This window comes from Condylura cristata, unplaced genomic scaffold (assembly GCF_000260355.1).
Source record: "Condylura cristata isolate star-nosed mole 26May11 unplaced genomic scaffold, ConCri1.0 scaffold00015, whole genome shotgun sequence".
Classification (NCBI taxonomy): Eukaryota; Metazoa; Chordata; class Mammalia; order Eulipotyphla; family Talpidae; genus Condylura; species Condylura cristata.
In genome coordinates this window covers 41284862-41300198 of record NW_004567116.1, presented here as the reverse complement: position 1 = coordinate 41300198, position 15337 = coordinate 41284862, and the positions used below count along the sequence as shown (strand labels likewise).

At 37.7% G+C, this 15337-nt stretch overlaps 1 protein-coding gene across 4 annotated transcripts in view; it reads left to right on the top strand.

Moving 5' to 3' along the window:
- Positions 1–15337, top strand: part of PAK1 (p21 protein (Cdc42/Rac)-activated kinase 1) — a 139666-nt gene that overhangs the window by 62282 nt on the left and 62047 nt on the right. For 2 of the 4 annotated variants that reach the window (XM_004683232.2, XM_012725637.1), the window contains exon 2: positions 13217–13427. In XM_004683232.2, coding sequence (XP_004683289.1) covers positions 13238–13427 — 190 coding nt within the window. In that variant the 5' untranslated portion in view covers positions 13217–13237. Of the gene's footprint in view, positions 1–2985; positions 3047–13216; positions 13428–15337 lie in introns of those variants that run through there. The other 2 variants (XM_012725640.1, XM_012725639.1) reach the window with 2 other exon arrangements.

The following is a 15337-nucleotide window of genomic DNA, read 5'->3' as shown; positions in this document are numbered from 1 at the left end:
AGAACAGGCAGATCGATGAAGTACATTGCTGAGGGGTGGGTCTCCTGTGGGTCAGGAGAGGTCTGCCATGCCATGTGGATCTCCTCTGTGGCAGGCGGGGATCGAACTCATGCGGAAGTGGCTTAAGCTTCTTTGTGCAGTGCTTTAACCCGCTGTGCCATCAGGGAGGGCCGCTCTAAATATTTTTATCTAGGATATTTATACTTACTATTTCCTGTGCTTAAAGTGCTGCTAGATGTTACTACGATTTGCTATTTAATTTCACTCAGGTCTTAGGTGTTTCTTCCTCAGAGAAGCCTGTCCTAATCACCTTGTCTTATGTACGACTCACATCCAAGCCCCCATATTCATACTGCTACTCTCTAATTTTCAGTGTGGATTTATTTGCTTAATTGTCTACTCTTATTCTATGAACACAGGGACTTTGTCTTATGTAGTTATATTAATATTAGTATTTTATAGATGTTCAGGAATTGTTTGTTGAAAAACACAATATATTGGGTGGCGAGAATGAAGAAATGGGGGAGGTAGGGAAGAAGAGAAGAGAATTCCAGAGGAGGAGTGCAAGTGAAAGAATAGAGGGAGAAGAGAGAATGACTTTTGAAGAAGGAGAGACCACTTTCAATGTAACCTAAATGGTGTGGGTGCAGGGAAGCATATAGATTTTGGGGGTAGGAAGATGGAATTCTCCTACAAAGACTGTTTTCTTTTTGAGTGTGAGCTTATCTACTAAGGGGATGAGGTGAGTGGGAAGCCCTGTTGAAAACTGTCTTGAGGCAAGGTAATCATAGGTAGGAAGGTAACTGAAAATTTTAAATGAAAGCAGTCAACCAGATACTATTCGGACATTCAAGCTGTCTTCATATAGAAACAGTTGGGAAAGTGTTAAGTTCAACTATTCCAAAGCTGGAATTTTGCCAATTGAATTTTGGAAACGAAAAGGAAAAGGACTGACTTAAAAAAAAAAAAAGATTTCTTCATTGGTCAGATTCATCTTTCAAAGTGTATGTGTACAGTGAAAGCCCATTATGAAGAAGCTGCCGTTTTGGAGCCTTTTATAAGATGGAACCCATCAGCCAATACAGAAAATTTGCATTACCTGTCTCATTTGAACTAGGTCAGAGACCTTTGGACTAGGCCAAAAGCATCAAGTAAACAGTTGTTTAAGAAGTTATCTGGACTATGAGAATTGGTCATTACGGACTCTTTCACCAAAGAATAGAATTGGTAACCAATTATGTGTAGCCAGGCATAGTTTATACTTGTTAACACTAACCAACTCTTTTCTTTAAGCACTTACCTCTTTTCCTCCCATAAAAATCTCTGACCTCTGACTTTGCCCCTCCAGGGGAGGGTTTTCTGCCTGAAATTATGTACCCAGATTTAGAATTCTTTTATCTTAAACAAACATACTTCCTTTGTTAATTTCTTTCTTTTTTTTGTTTATAAAAGTTCCAATTAATGATTATCTATTCTCAGTAGAGATTATACATATATGAGAGTTCCAAATCAAAATAGATAACACCATAAAAACTATAATAGCAGCAAATACTTTATGAATTTTTATTTTCTGAATAGTGATAAGCCCTTTATATGGGTATACTCATTCCACATCCAAAATAGCCCTATGAGAGATTGTAACTGAGGAAAGTGAAACAGAATTAATTACTTGCAGATCTTAGTATTGAGTCTAAGGCCAAACAGCGAAATTTAAACCAGGTTTTAAATTTATATTTTCTTCAATCTAGATCACTTTGTGGGCACCCACCATTTGATTAAAAGGGGTATCATCATTTGAAAAAGTAAAACTTCACATTTAGTGAAGAATAAAATGCCTTGTTTATTAATGTAAGATTGTATATGTTTCCTCACCTTTGTTAATTTCTTACTCAAGTTTTAGATTGACAGTATGTGTATTGTCCTCTAAATTTTACTGAAAGCCATTTATCCATTTCCCAAATACCTCAAGTATCAGTTCACTGTCCCCTAACTTAGCACCAGCAGACTCCTACCATTGTGAACTTTTGACAAATTCTAGTGTATTTATTAAATTTTAAATTCTAATTCTGCTATTTCCCCCTTTCTTTTATTATGATAAAGTATATGCAACAAAAAATTTATTATCCTATTTTTGAATGCATAGGTCAGTGATACTAAATATATTACTTTACTATGCAACCACCATCCATCTCCATAACTCTTTTCATCTTATAAAACTGAAACTCTATACCTATGAAACAATCACTATTTTCTTTTTCCTCCAGACCCAGGCAACTACAATATACTTCTTGTCTTTATGAGTTTGACTATTCTAAGTATACCTCATGTGAGCGAAATTGTGCAAAAAGTATGTCTTTTTGTAATTGGCTTATTTCACTTAGAATAGTTTCATTTATGTTGTTGTGTATATCAAGAGTTTCCTTCATTTTCTGAAAAATATTGCACAACATGCCTGTCAGTAGGCAGTTGGGCTACTTCTACATTTTAGCTATTTTTGAATACTGTTGCTATGAACATGGGTGTACAAATATCTTGTTGAGACCCTGTTTTTGATTCTTTTGGACATGTACCCAGATGTGGAATTGCTGGGTCATATGTTAATTCTATTTTTAATTTTTTTGAGCAACTGGTATTCTTTTTCCCACAGTGAATATACCATCTTCCATTACCACCAATAGTAATAAGGCCCCCAGTTTCTTCATATCCTTACCAATATGTATTGCTGTCTGGATTTTTTTTGATAGTAGTCATTCTTTTGGATATTAGATGGTATTTCATTGTAATTTTGACTTATATTTTCTTAACTATTAATGGTGTTGTTCATCTTTTCATGTGCTTATTGACCATTTGTATGATTTTGGAGAAATGTTTATTTCAAGCCCTTTTTCCATTTTCAAATCAAGTTGTTTTGTGGTGTTTTAGAGGATTGATGGTTTTTGATGTTTGATTGATGCTGATAGACTATGGTTACGGAAGAAAAGAAGTGAAGATGGAAGATTCGAGCCCAAAATGAAGTCTGGGAGTTGTAGTGGAAGATCTTGAGCTGGTGAGCTGCATGGAATAGGTTATGTTTGAAATATGTATATTGGAATATATGTATATTGGAATATCTAGATTCCAGTATTAATGGCATTTCGTGATAAGGTCCAGGTTGTGGTCATGTGGCTATTGACAAACTTGGGCTTGAGATCAGCAGATGCGGCCAGAGTATTAGATGGGTCAACAGTAGGATTTTAGAGGCACCTAAAATATTAATGGGAAGGGTTTGGAAGGAAGCTGATGTAGGAACTAAAGCTTTTAAGTGGAGGTTATCAGGAGAGGGTATTTAGGTAGCATGGAAATGTGATAGTAAATAGAGGTTTTTATAAGTGAGGGGAAATAATGGTTTGGAGATTACATTGAAAATTAAAGACAACAGAATGGATGTGAGAGAACAGCCTCTAGTTGAGAGGGCTGCTATATTTTATCAGTGATAGCTAGGTCTCTTTAATAGCAGGTCTCTTTTGCAAAGGTAGTTAGCTCATGACAAATGGGAAGTTCCAGAGGAAGTAGTAGTGGAAGGGCTCTAGATAGGGAGTGGGGAATCTGGTCAAATTAGAGAGTACAAAAAGTTGGGGATTAGATTTTGAATGATAATGGATGACCACAGTAAATGGATACAAGAACTTTAATGGCTGGTCTTGATTATCTCTCTTTCTCTTTTTTTTTTTTTTTAAAGACTTACTTATTTACATATACAGAACTGGGGTACAGGCCAAAGGTGCAGGGGCAATGATTCACCAGAGACAGAGTGGGGAGCAGAACAGGCAGATTGACAAAGTGCACTGTTGAGGGGAGCAGCTGCTAAGCCAGGAGAGGTCTGCTGTGCCATGTGGTCAGCTTCCTGGGAGGATCAAACTCTCACCAAAGTGGCTGTTGCTGACTTGCAGTGTTGCGCTTTAACCTGTTGTGCCACCAGGGAGGGCCCTTGGTTATCTTTTAGAGATTGGAAGGTAGTACTTTTTCATGCTGTAGGTCTTATCACATCCAACAGAAAAATGCTTCTTTGAGAAAGAACATGGCAGTGGGATATATCCAGGCAGAGATTGACTGGAAGACAATCCATCTAGGAGACAGAAGAGCAGATTTCCAGTATTTCTTGGGAGGTTGAACCAGATGGCCTTATTAGTTCCTTCCAGCTCATACTGTTTGGGTTTCAGGTTTTAATGATGATTTATCTCAGTTCAGGCCATCCACTAGAAGTTTGCAAAGGTTTGAAACTTAAATTTGTTTTTTTTTCCTTATCTTGGAGATAGCTCACATGGGATTATAGGCCAGGACTTCTCTAGATTGTAGGAAGATGACTATGAGTTTATAGGTAACTCTAATGACTATCTGTAGGAATGATAGGAGTGAGGAAGGTGTGCAGTAGATTGGTGAGGCAGGAAAGGGTGAAGGTACAGGCTCAGCCAAAGTGAATTTAAGTCACTGACTTCAACTCCCTGTCATTTCTACTTTATATTGCTGTCTCTGATACCTTTTCCAATTGCAGGAAGCCACCATATACAACCCCTCTGTTCAAATTATAGTGTCTTAAGAAGGTCAGAATAACTAGAGGACAGTTGTGTCCTTCTCAACATTTCATTGAATGATATAGGTAAATTACATACCCCTTTGGGTTTCAGTACCTGACTATTAAAGTTTGGAATTGGTTGATTTTTTTTTTTTTCAGGATTTTACCAGCCCATGTGTTTTTTTCTCTAAACCAGGCTGCCTTAGTCAGTGAACCTTTATTTACTAATTACCTAGTATGTGCCACTAGGTGGGACTTGAGATAGAGATTAATCAGACTCAGCTTTGTCCCTGTTGTTCACGGACTGGTTAGGTTGATATGATGAAATATGGAAACTGCTGTATAGTTACATATCTGTCTATCTATATATAATCCCATATAATTTGGGGATAGGGTAGAAGTAGAAAGGCTTCTCTGAAGGTGTCAGAGAAAGTGAGTCAAACTGGGTCTTGAAGAATGAGTAGGAGTTTGTTTGGCAGACAACTTGGGACATTTTAGACAGAGAGAACAGTGTGGGCAAAGACAGGCATGAAACTCATTGAGCTGTAATGATGAATTTAGGAAATAGTAGAAGTGAAACTGGAAGGATAAGTGGGGAATGGGAACAAGTATTTATTGAATACCTGTTTTGTACCAGGTAGCGTGCTAAGTACTTCTGTATATGCTTTTTAATTTTCATGATAATCCTATAAAGTAGATAATAATTTTTTGTATATTACGTAAGAGGAAGCCAAAGGTGAGCAGTTAAAGTATCTCTCTTGACATCCCACAAACAGCCTTCAGTTTTCCTCTCTGCTGCCTCAGCATTTGCTAGACTAGAGGTAATGGCTGGAGGCTGCTTAGGTGGAATGTCTTTGACGTGTCAGAAGGACATCCCTCAGCAAATTCAAGACTGTAGCATTCCAGATCCCTGCCAAAGAAAACCTCCTGGCACGATTTAATTAAAGATAAGATTCTCATAGCCAAGTGTCAAATGCATGCAGTGCTCCCCAGGCTGGTGTTGGTCATGTCAGTCTCAGCTACTCTGGGTTTTTCAATCCGAGAAATGCGATCAATACATAGGATAGGTTTTATTTCTCCTTTAATTTCCCTCCTTATAAAATAATGGCCAGAGAGGTTTTCTAGTCCATTCATTTGCCTTTAGAATGAACAGTGAGATGTGCTGTAATGGAAAGAGAGGTGTTCAGACTCCATTTCAGGTCCTCGATGCTGTTGTCCACCTGCTGTATAGTCACAGATGACCTACAGTGTCTCTTGAGATTTTGCTTTTTCTGACTTGCTCAGTTTTATCCACAGCACCTACCACAGTCGGTCAAACAGTAGGTGAAGAATAAAATATGTTCATGAATGAATGAGAAAAATGATCCCTACCAAACAGGGTTCCATGTTTTCTATAAACTCTAAAGTGTGATCTAATGTTACTCCAGGAGGTCTCTGGAGAAACTGGTTTTATAGAATTTTAATAACTCTGTTAGGGAGTTTAAGCTCTCCGCTAAACTCCTGGTCCCATCATGTGAGCTCAAAGCATCACAAAGTCCTCAGTGCAGACGGATAGCAGCTGGTCTCCTCCTCCAGGCAACACCTCTTTTCTCATTGTCATTTCTCCACAGTCTTTTTAAATCAACAGTGTCATCTTTTATTTTTAACATGGGACATTTATTCCCCCGCTCTGGAACAACTTAGAAGGGACCATTTTTCAGACTAGTGATGTTTGTGTTGCAGAATGTTAAAGGCACTTGTGATCACTGTGTCCTACTTTTCCATCTTTATGTTGCAGTCTGCCATACTTAGTTATTCCTATGGTTGAGGATGCATTTGCCATCATAATTATTTAATATTCTTTATTGTCTGTTTTCTTGGTTCAGGGATTAAGCTAATGCCTGGGATGGAATATACCTATTCCAGATAAGTTAAACTAGAGGTTTTTGGGTAGAGCACAAACATTGTTGTTCTTCCTCCAATATATTGTTAGGAAAAAAATTAAAGTTTAAAGAATTCTACATTGAATACCTATATTGATACTACCTAGACTCTTCTATATGCTCAGATACTTGCTTTATCACAGCCATTTTACACTATATAGTGACTCACTTATGTTGACATATATATTATGTACCACATCTCTGTTGTTGGGTTGAGAATGCACCAGCATGTCTGGACAAGTCATGGAGCAGGCTTGCAAGGCAAGACTCTGCTGCTCATTGAGCAGCCCTCTTGCTATTTATTAACAGCAGTAAACAACATGATTGAGATGTGACTGTGGCAGGAGGAGCAGGGTTCAGGGGAGACAAAGGGTAATCAACTTTATGGGAAACTGCAGGGGACATGTTGGCCATGTATAGAGAGGACTTTCTGTGCAGGTACTTGATGTAATTTCTGAGCTACTACCAGACCACCTCAGACCATGGCCACACAATCAGTCAACAGCAGCCTAGGCATCCCCAGCTGCCTCGTGATAGGGGCCGTTGTCTTAAACCATTCATGTAGGAAAGCCTTATACAAATCCTGCATACACACACACACACACGTGTGTGTGTGTGTGTGCATAGAGAGGCCATACACACATAGAGGCCCCAAGTGGTAATAATGCTACATACACCCTGTGCTCATTCACTAATCTATTTTATTTTTAAAAGATGCTTTTCAAAGTAAATTGCTGATATTAATTTATTTCTTACTGATGTTAGTACACTAACCACCTAAGTACTTAAGCTGGTGTTTTGGAAAGCTCATACAAGTTTTCTGATTGTTCAGTCAAAGGCCACTAGTCTGGTCTATTTATTCTATGAGCCCGTACTTTAATATCAATTCTTCTGTGAAGCCTCACTGATCATCTCTATTCCATTGGCTTTTCTTTCCTGGGTCTTCTGACATTTTACTGCTTGTGCTATTGTATATACTACTCATAATTGGCCTGGCATTGTGGTTTTCTAGCTCTTATCTAACATTCTAGACTGAGAACTTCTACAGTAGATACCAGAGCATATTCATTTATCTCTTTATCTCTTGTTTCTAGCATAACACCTTACATGTAAATGCTCCATAAAAAATTTGTGATTTGAATTTTATTTAAATCAGTTTAAATAAAATTCAAAATTTCCAAAATGTGTTTATAACTTTAACATGACTGACTTGAGGACCAAGCATTTATTTATCTTTTCTGGAGTATCATGGTAGACAGTGAGTATCAATTAAGTTCAGACCAAACATTTTTATGTACTTCTATATTTTCCATTGGCTAGATTTGATGGACCTAAATGTAAATCAGAAGTAGCAAAATTTAGGTCAGAAAGGTACAAAGGGACTAGAAATATCTAAAGTGTAGTGGGAAAGTCCTTTGGCAGAGAATCTGAAGACATGGGTTCTAATATCCCTCTTCTAAATTGCTGTGTGATATTAGGTAATTTTCTTTTGTTATTTTTGGACCTCTGTATTCCTAACTGTATTATGAAGAGATTAGTTTAGATGGCTTCCTAATTTAGAGACTATCTTGGCTCTGCCTTATACGAGAGACTGTGGAATCCAGAGGTGACAAAGTGGAAAACAGTTATTGGTGAGCACACTCCTTTCCTGAATCCTTTCCAGTTTCACGCAATATGTGAAGAACCCTACACATAGTGGTTATTTGAAAAGTGTTTAAGTGTTTTTATCCTCTTCTTTCTACTCTGCATCTTTATGCTTTTTACAGTAAAAGACAAACCATCTTCCCTCTTGACCAATCAATGCACGTCTAGAGAGTGCATAGAAGGAAATAATAAACGGGTTCATAGGCTCAGGAACTTCTGTTAGGGCGATAGCTAGTACATAGCAGCACCAGATCTTAGACTCAGATCTCCTGATCTAAACTCTAGTCATCTTTTTATTAAACTGCCCTGTCAATGACCCTTTTAAAATCGTACAGTGACCCTTTTAAAAATCTTACAATGATCCTACATTTATTATAGAACCATTCACTTGATTCATAGCTAATACTTTAGTATAACTAGTGCTCATAATTTATTATGCTCCGTGAGTTTCTGGGGCATTGGTAAAGCATGGTCAGTCTGCCTGTCTTTCAGGCCAGTTTTATCCTTTTTTAAAAATGATGGAGTATTTCATGTGTTTGTATGTCATCTTTATGCAGGACCATGCTAATCTTTTCTTTATCATATCACTTTTACTTTGCTGCCAAAGGAAGCAAGACCTGTTATAACAATTTGTTGTCTAAGATAAATAGAGATATGCCATTGGAATTATTCTAAATGTTGACTTTAGCCTAACTTGCTTCTGTGATGTGTCAGAAGGTATTAGTTTGTCATCCTCCGCAATCTTTGGCCTGGAGAGTCTGAGAAGATTTATGCTGTGTTTGGCTTTCTTTAAAAAAAATTTTTTTTTTTTAGATTTAATTTATTCGTACAGAACTGGGGTATAGGCCAGAGATGTGGAGGGTGAGAGGATTCACAAGAAACAGCGGGGAGCAGAACAGGCAGATCGACGAAGTACACTGCTGACGGGAGCAGCGGGTGGGTCAGGAGAGGTCTGCCACGCCATGTAGATCTCCTCCGGGACAGGTGGGGATGAACTCATGAGGAAATGGCTTAATCTTAGTGCAGTGCTTTAACCCGCTGCGCCACCAGGGAGGGCCCTCTTTAAAAAAATTTTTGTGCATTTTCCATCTCAGTTGCAATCCCCTTGGGTTTCCCATCACCAAATCACCCATGTGCCATCACCATAGTCCAGTGCATTTCCCTCCTCCCACTGTTTTTGATCCCACTCCCCATTTCACCCCCACAAAATGTCTTTCTTATGCTGTGTTTGCCTTGTTTCTAAAAGAATTTAGTGTATTTCTTCTTTTTATACTTTTAAGATTGATGTTTTAGTCTTTTTTTTTTGTAAACAGAGTTTAAAATAATATAGGTTATCATGTGTGCTAATGATAACTAGAGAAAATGAGCAGTGAAGGAAATCTGTGAAATGTAAAGAGAGAAAATATTTGGGAGAAGACACAGGAAAGGAATGATTTGAGTGCTGCAGCGAACTAGAAAGTAGTATAGAAATGCTAAGCCCATATAACTTCAAGGGGATGACCAAGAAAACCAGGATTGGGTTCTGTAGTATAGCTGGAGATAGTGGCAATGTATAGCATTGAGTAAATAGATTTGGAAAGTTTGAAGGTTGATTTTCTCTTATCTAAAGTTTTTTCTTAGGTAGTAGATTTTTCTGAATAGCCTTAAGGGAGAGGTTTTAGAACTAAGTGATGGAAATAGTTTTTTTTTTTCTTTTGTTAACTTGTTCTTTTATTTGGTCACTTGTTTAACAAATCATTATTGATTATTCTGTGCCAGGATTTGGTGTTTGAGAAATAGCCTTAAATAAGACTGAACTTTGTTCCTGAGAAGTTCATAGTCTGTCTAGCAGAAAAAGGGAGTGTGAAGGGAAGCAAACGTGCAAACAAATAATTGCAGTGCAGTCTGAGGAAGAATTTAAGTGAGAACTCTCTTAAGTGAGGTGACTGAAGATAGAATAGGCTGACTTTGAAACTGTAGTTTTTCTGTCACTAGAAATTTTCAAACATGGCCTGGGGATTCAAATGCTAGATTGCAACAAGTTTTAGGTTTTACATAATTTGGAATCTCTTTGACAGTGGAGATTTATCACTGAGAATTCTCAAAGTATAATGGGAGAGTTCAGACACAAAGAAAAATCTGTGTAAGACAGGTTAATGAAGACTTTCTAGGCAAAATCTCGGGTGGTGGGAATTATAGTCAGTGAAGCAACTGACTGAAGGATTTAAGAGGCAAGGAAGGGTCTGCTTGGGATATCAGGTGGCTACAGGGAGTGTAATTTTAGAACTGGGAGTACAAGTGGAAGGTACACTTGAGAACTGAGCCAGTAGAAACTCTTTGAGGAAGCAGAGGGGCTTGAATTGGGGCTGTGAATTGAAACTGGAAGAAAATGGATAGAAAGCATACCACCCAGAGAGTTAATCTAGATAAACCTCTTGCTTACTTGATTTCTTTCTTTCTTTCTTTTTGTGCAAAAAGAGAAGTAAGGTTTGAAAGGAAAGTCAGGAAGAATTATTCGAAGAGAAGTTTGATTTGGACCTTGAAGGATGAGTAGTTTTTATTAGAGGAGAGAGAAATCTTTGATAAGGAAGCATGGAGTGATCAGGAGTTGGTTAGTAGACTACTTTGCAAGCTAAGGGGACCAGAAATTTCTGAAGTCTAGTTTGAATGTAGACTGTGTCTGTGTGGCTTAGATTGTAAGGCAGGCCGATAACCGATTGTGAAAGGACCCTTCTCAAATTTCATAAGTGCTGGCCCTCCCTGGTGGCATAGTGGGTTGAAGCATAGCACTAAAAAACTAAAGCCACTTCAGCATGAGTTCGATCCCTGTCCTGGTTGGTGACCACATGGCGTGGCAGACCTCTCCTGACCTGCCTGCTGCTCCCCTCAGCAGTGTACTTTGTCAGTTGGCCTGTACTGCTCCCCACTCTGTCTCTGGTGAATCTTCTCACTGCCCCTGCACCTCTGGCCTGTAACCCAGTTCTGTATACAAAAATAAATAAATCTTTAAAAAAAAAATCATCTGTACTAATTTTCTTAAAGACAGTGCAAACTTTTCATATTTCTTGAATTTACTCTGAGTTAGATGTTACAGTAGGCACACTGGATTGCAAAGGTGACAAAATTGAGGCCCAACCTTTGAGGAACATTCTGAAAAATACATTTGATAATTTAGAAATATTGCCTTGAGAGGTGCAGAAGAAACTTTTTGGAGATGAAAAACTTTCTGAAAGGGCTTCATGGAAGAAATAGCATTTGGAGGATGAGTGAAATCACAATTTGATGAAAGGGCAATTGACCTAAATCAAAGGGAATAATAGCATGTAGGAATGGAATTTTGAAAACTAAGGTATATTTGAAGAAGTTGGGGAAGCTGCTATGGCTATAATATAGGATTGGCAGTAGTGAGAAGTAAGACTGAAATGAAATGATGGAAGAACCTTTAGAACTAAGTTCAGAACTTTAACTTTTATTCTGGGCTGTTAATGAATGTCTTTAAGTAAAGTAGAAGAGTGTCTTGAGATTATTGATAGAAGGTGAAGAAAGAACTAAGGGGATAATAGATGTAGAGTATCATTTAGTTCTGTATTTATTAGAAAATGTTTAAAAGACAGGTTTGATGATAGCATTTAAGTATCTAAAGTGGTGGTATTCAAATGTGATTGACAATAAAATCACAACTTTTTAAAATACAGAATTTTAGTGTTAAGCTAGCCACTCTAAGTCAAAATGTATGAGGATCAAAACAAGGCATCTGTATTTCTCAAAGGCTCATGGTAATTATTTTGCTATTTTTTGTTTATTTATTTTTGATTAGAAATTTTGGTCTCTAAGTCAGGATTGTATTTGAGTCCAAGGAGTTTATTTCATATGGTTATGGCTAAAGATGTAATTTACTTTGTAGCATGAAGGAATAATGAGAAATGATTCTTAAATTATAATTTCTAAATATGAACTTCCATCCATTATCACGAGAACTTAAGATAATAGCATCTATCTCATTAAAATTGTTGGTGCCGGCCCTCCCTGGTGGCACAGCGGGTTAAAGCACTACACTGAGAAGCTAAAGCCACCTCCACATGAGTTCGATTCCCGCCTACCCTGACCACATGGCGTGGCAGACCTCTCCTGACCTGCCCGCTGCTCTCCTCAGCAGTGTACTTCATCGATCTGCCTGTTCTGCTCCCACTCTGTCTCTGGTGAAGCCTCTCACCGCCCCTGAGCCTCTGGCCTGTACCCCAGTTCTGTATGTACAAATAAAATAAATCTTTAAAAAAAAAAACTGTTGGTGCCATAAAGTAGGGCTTTTCCTTACTTTCTTTAAGATTTTATTCTTTTTCCCAAAAGCACTAAGTTTACATATAAATTTAACACATAGAGGACAGGATTGTTACTGCAGTACATTCACCATTGTATATCTATAATAAGGTCTAATTTTAGAGGAAGGAGATACTGGAGAGATGTACAGGCTAGGGGATCTACAAACTGTTCTTATAAGGAACAGATAGTAAATGGATATACCTTCTCTGCTGTAACTACTTAACTCCACTGTAGGCTGAAGCCATAGACAAAATATAAATTAGTGGGTGTGACTGTGTCCCAGTGAAATTATTTGTAAAAGTATCAGCTTTATTGACCCTTGATAGAGTGATGTAATGCTTTTTAGAGACACAAAGTAATTTTACCAAAGTTATAAAATTAGAGATGGCAGAGAACTCATTTTGGTATCTGTTAGCAGTTTATTTCATCTTTATGTGATTGAAAAAATGAAACCCATTTAGTTGAGAAATTTCTCTAAAGCCAGTAAGTGCCACTGGGATTCAAACTTTGTTTAACTGGGCCAAATTTCTGCCTTAAACTTTATTATGGTGGTTTTCTTTGTTGTGGGGATGCAGAGAAAAAACACGAACCTTGTGAATTTTCAGCAGTGCTTGGGACAGAGTAGGTTTTGTCTTTTGAGTATTGTTTACTCATAAGCTCACAGTTTTCATGATGTGCAGTGAATGGAAGAATTTAAACTGGGCTTTAGAGGAAGAGTTGTATAATTTGTATTCTTTAACTATATTTCAACATGTGTTACTCAAAAATAATAAAAGAATCATGTTCTTTCTGATTCCAGTAGCTGCTGCTGGTGGTGACAATGTCAAATAACGGCCTGGACATTCAAGACAAACCCCCAGCTCCTCCTATGAGAAATACCAGCACTATGATTGGTGCTGGCAGCAAAGATCCTGGAACCCTAAACCATGGTTCTAAACCTCTGCCCCCAAACCCAGAGGAGAAGAAAAAGAAGGACCGATTTTACCGATCCATCTTGCCTGGAGATAAAAGTATAGTATTTTCATTTCTTTCTCATTACTTGTATACTTTTTAAAATTAAGCAAAATTTTTACTGAAGTAACATTGTATTCAACATTACATAAGTTTCAGATGTTAATCACAGATCTACTGTGATATACTACATTAAGTTCACATGAAAAGTCCAAATCTATCCTTCACCATACCATTATCTCCTTTTTCCTGATTTACCTACCTCCTCCCCTCTCTCCCTTCTGGTAACCACTAATCTATCTTATTATCTCATTGGTCTCTTTTTGTTTTATTTAGTTCACCTGTTTTTCTCTGTATGCCACATAAGTGAAATTATTGGTGTTCATCTTTCTCTGGTATAGTTCACTACATATTATTCCCTCTAGATCCATCTATACTGTTGTAAATAGCAAGGCTTCATCTTTTTTTTTTTTTTAGCTGAATAGTATTCCATTGGGTATGAATACTATATACCTTTATCAATTCATCAATTACTTGGCACTTAGGTTGTTTCCATTTCTTGCCCATTATAAATAGTGCTGAAATAAACATGGGGTGCATGTATCTCTTTGAGTTAGTGTTTTTATATTTTTTCAGGTAAATACCCAGAAGTGGGATAACTGCTTTACATGGAATTTTTATTTTTAATTTTTCCAGCAATTTCCTTCCAACTTTCCATAATGATTGCATCAGTTTACATTCTGTCTCCACATCCTCTGCAACAGTTGTTATTACACATCTCAAGAAGTTAAGAAGTATATCATCTTTCTTCTATGTATTTTATGGTTGTAGATCTTACATTCAAGTCTTTAAATACATTTTGAATTAATTTTTGTATATAAGTGAGAGACTTATCTAACTCCATTCTTTTGCATATAGTTACCCAGCTTTTCCAGTACCATTTGTAAAAGAAGACTCCTTTCTCCATCGTATGCTCTTTGATCCTTTGACATAAATTAATTTCCCATAACATGTGGGTTTATTTTTGAGATCTCAGTTCTGTTCCATTGATCTTTGTTTCTATTTTTATTTCAAACAGAACTAGCTGTTTTAATTGCTTCACTTTTGCAGTCAAGGAATGTGGATACTGCCAATTTTTAAAAAAAGATGTATTTATTTATGCATACAAAACCAGGATACAGGCCAGAGGTGTATGGGCAATGAAAGGATTCACTGCAAACAGAATGGGGAGAAGAACAGCCAGATTAAAAAAGTACACTGCTGAGGGGAGTAGCAGGTGAGACAGAAGTCTGCAGCACTATGTGGGCCACTTCCCTGGCCCAGGATCAAACTTGTGCTGAAGTGGCTTCAGCTAGCTTCGTAGTGCTGCACTTTAACCTGTTGCACCACCAGAGAGGGCCCTTTTTTGTGAATCAAGAGTGGTTTTTGCTATTCAGGGTTTTTGTTGTTTTAAGTAAATTTCATGATTTTTTTTCTGTTGCTATGAAGAATTTCACATTTTTTTAAAAAAAGAGATTTATTTATTTATGCATACAAGGGCTGGCATGTCGGCCAGAGTTGTAGGGAGGGTAAGAGGATTCAGCAGAAACAGAGTGGAGGGCAGAACAGGCAGATCTACTGAAATACACGGGGGAAGGGAGCAGTGGACAAGACAGGGGAGTTCTGCACCAGGTGGGTCAGCTCTCTGGCCTCCTGAGATCAAATTCGTGTGCTATAGAAATCAAACTCCTGCTATAGTGGCTCAGGCCCTGGATTGCATAGTGCTGAGACTTACCCCCTTGTGCTACTAAAGAGGTCCTATTACTAGGATTTTGATAGGGATTGCATTTAATCTGTACATTGCATTAAGTTAAATAGCCATTTTTTTTTAAAGATTTATTTATTTATGCGTACAGAACTGGGGTACAGGCCAGAGATGCGGAGGGTGAGAGGATTCACCAGAGACAGAGCAGGGAGCAGAACAGGCAGA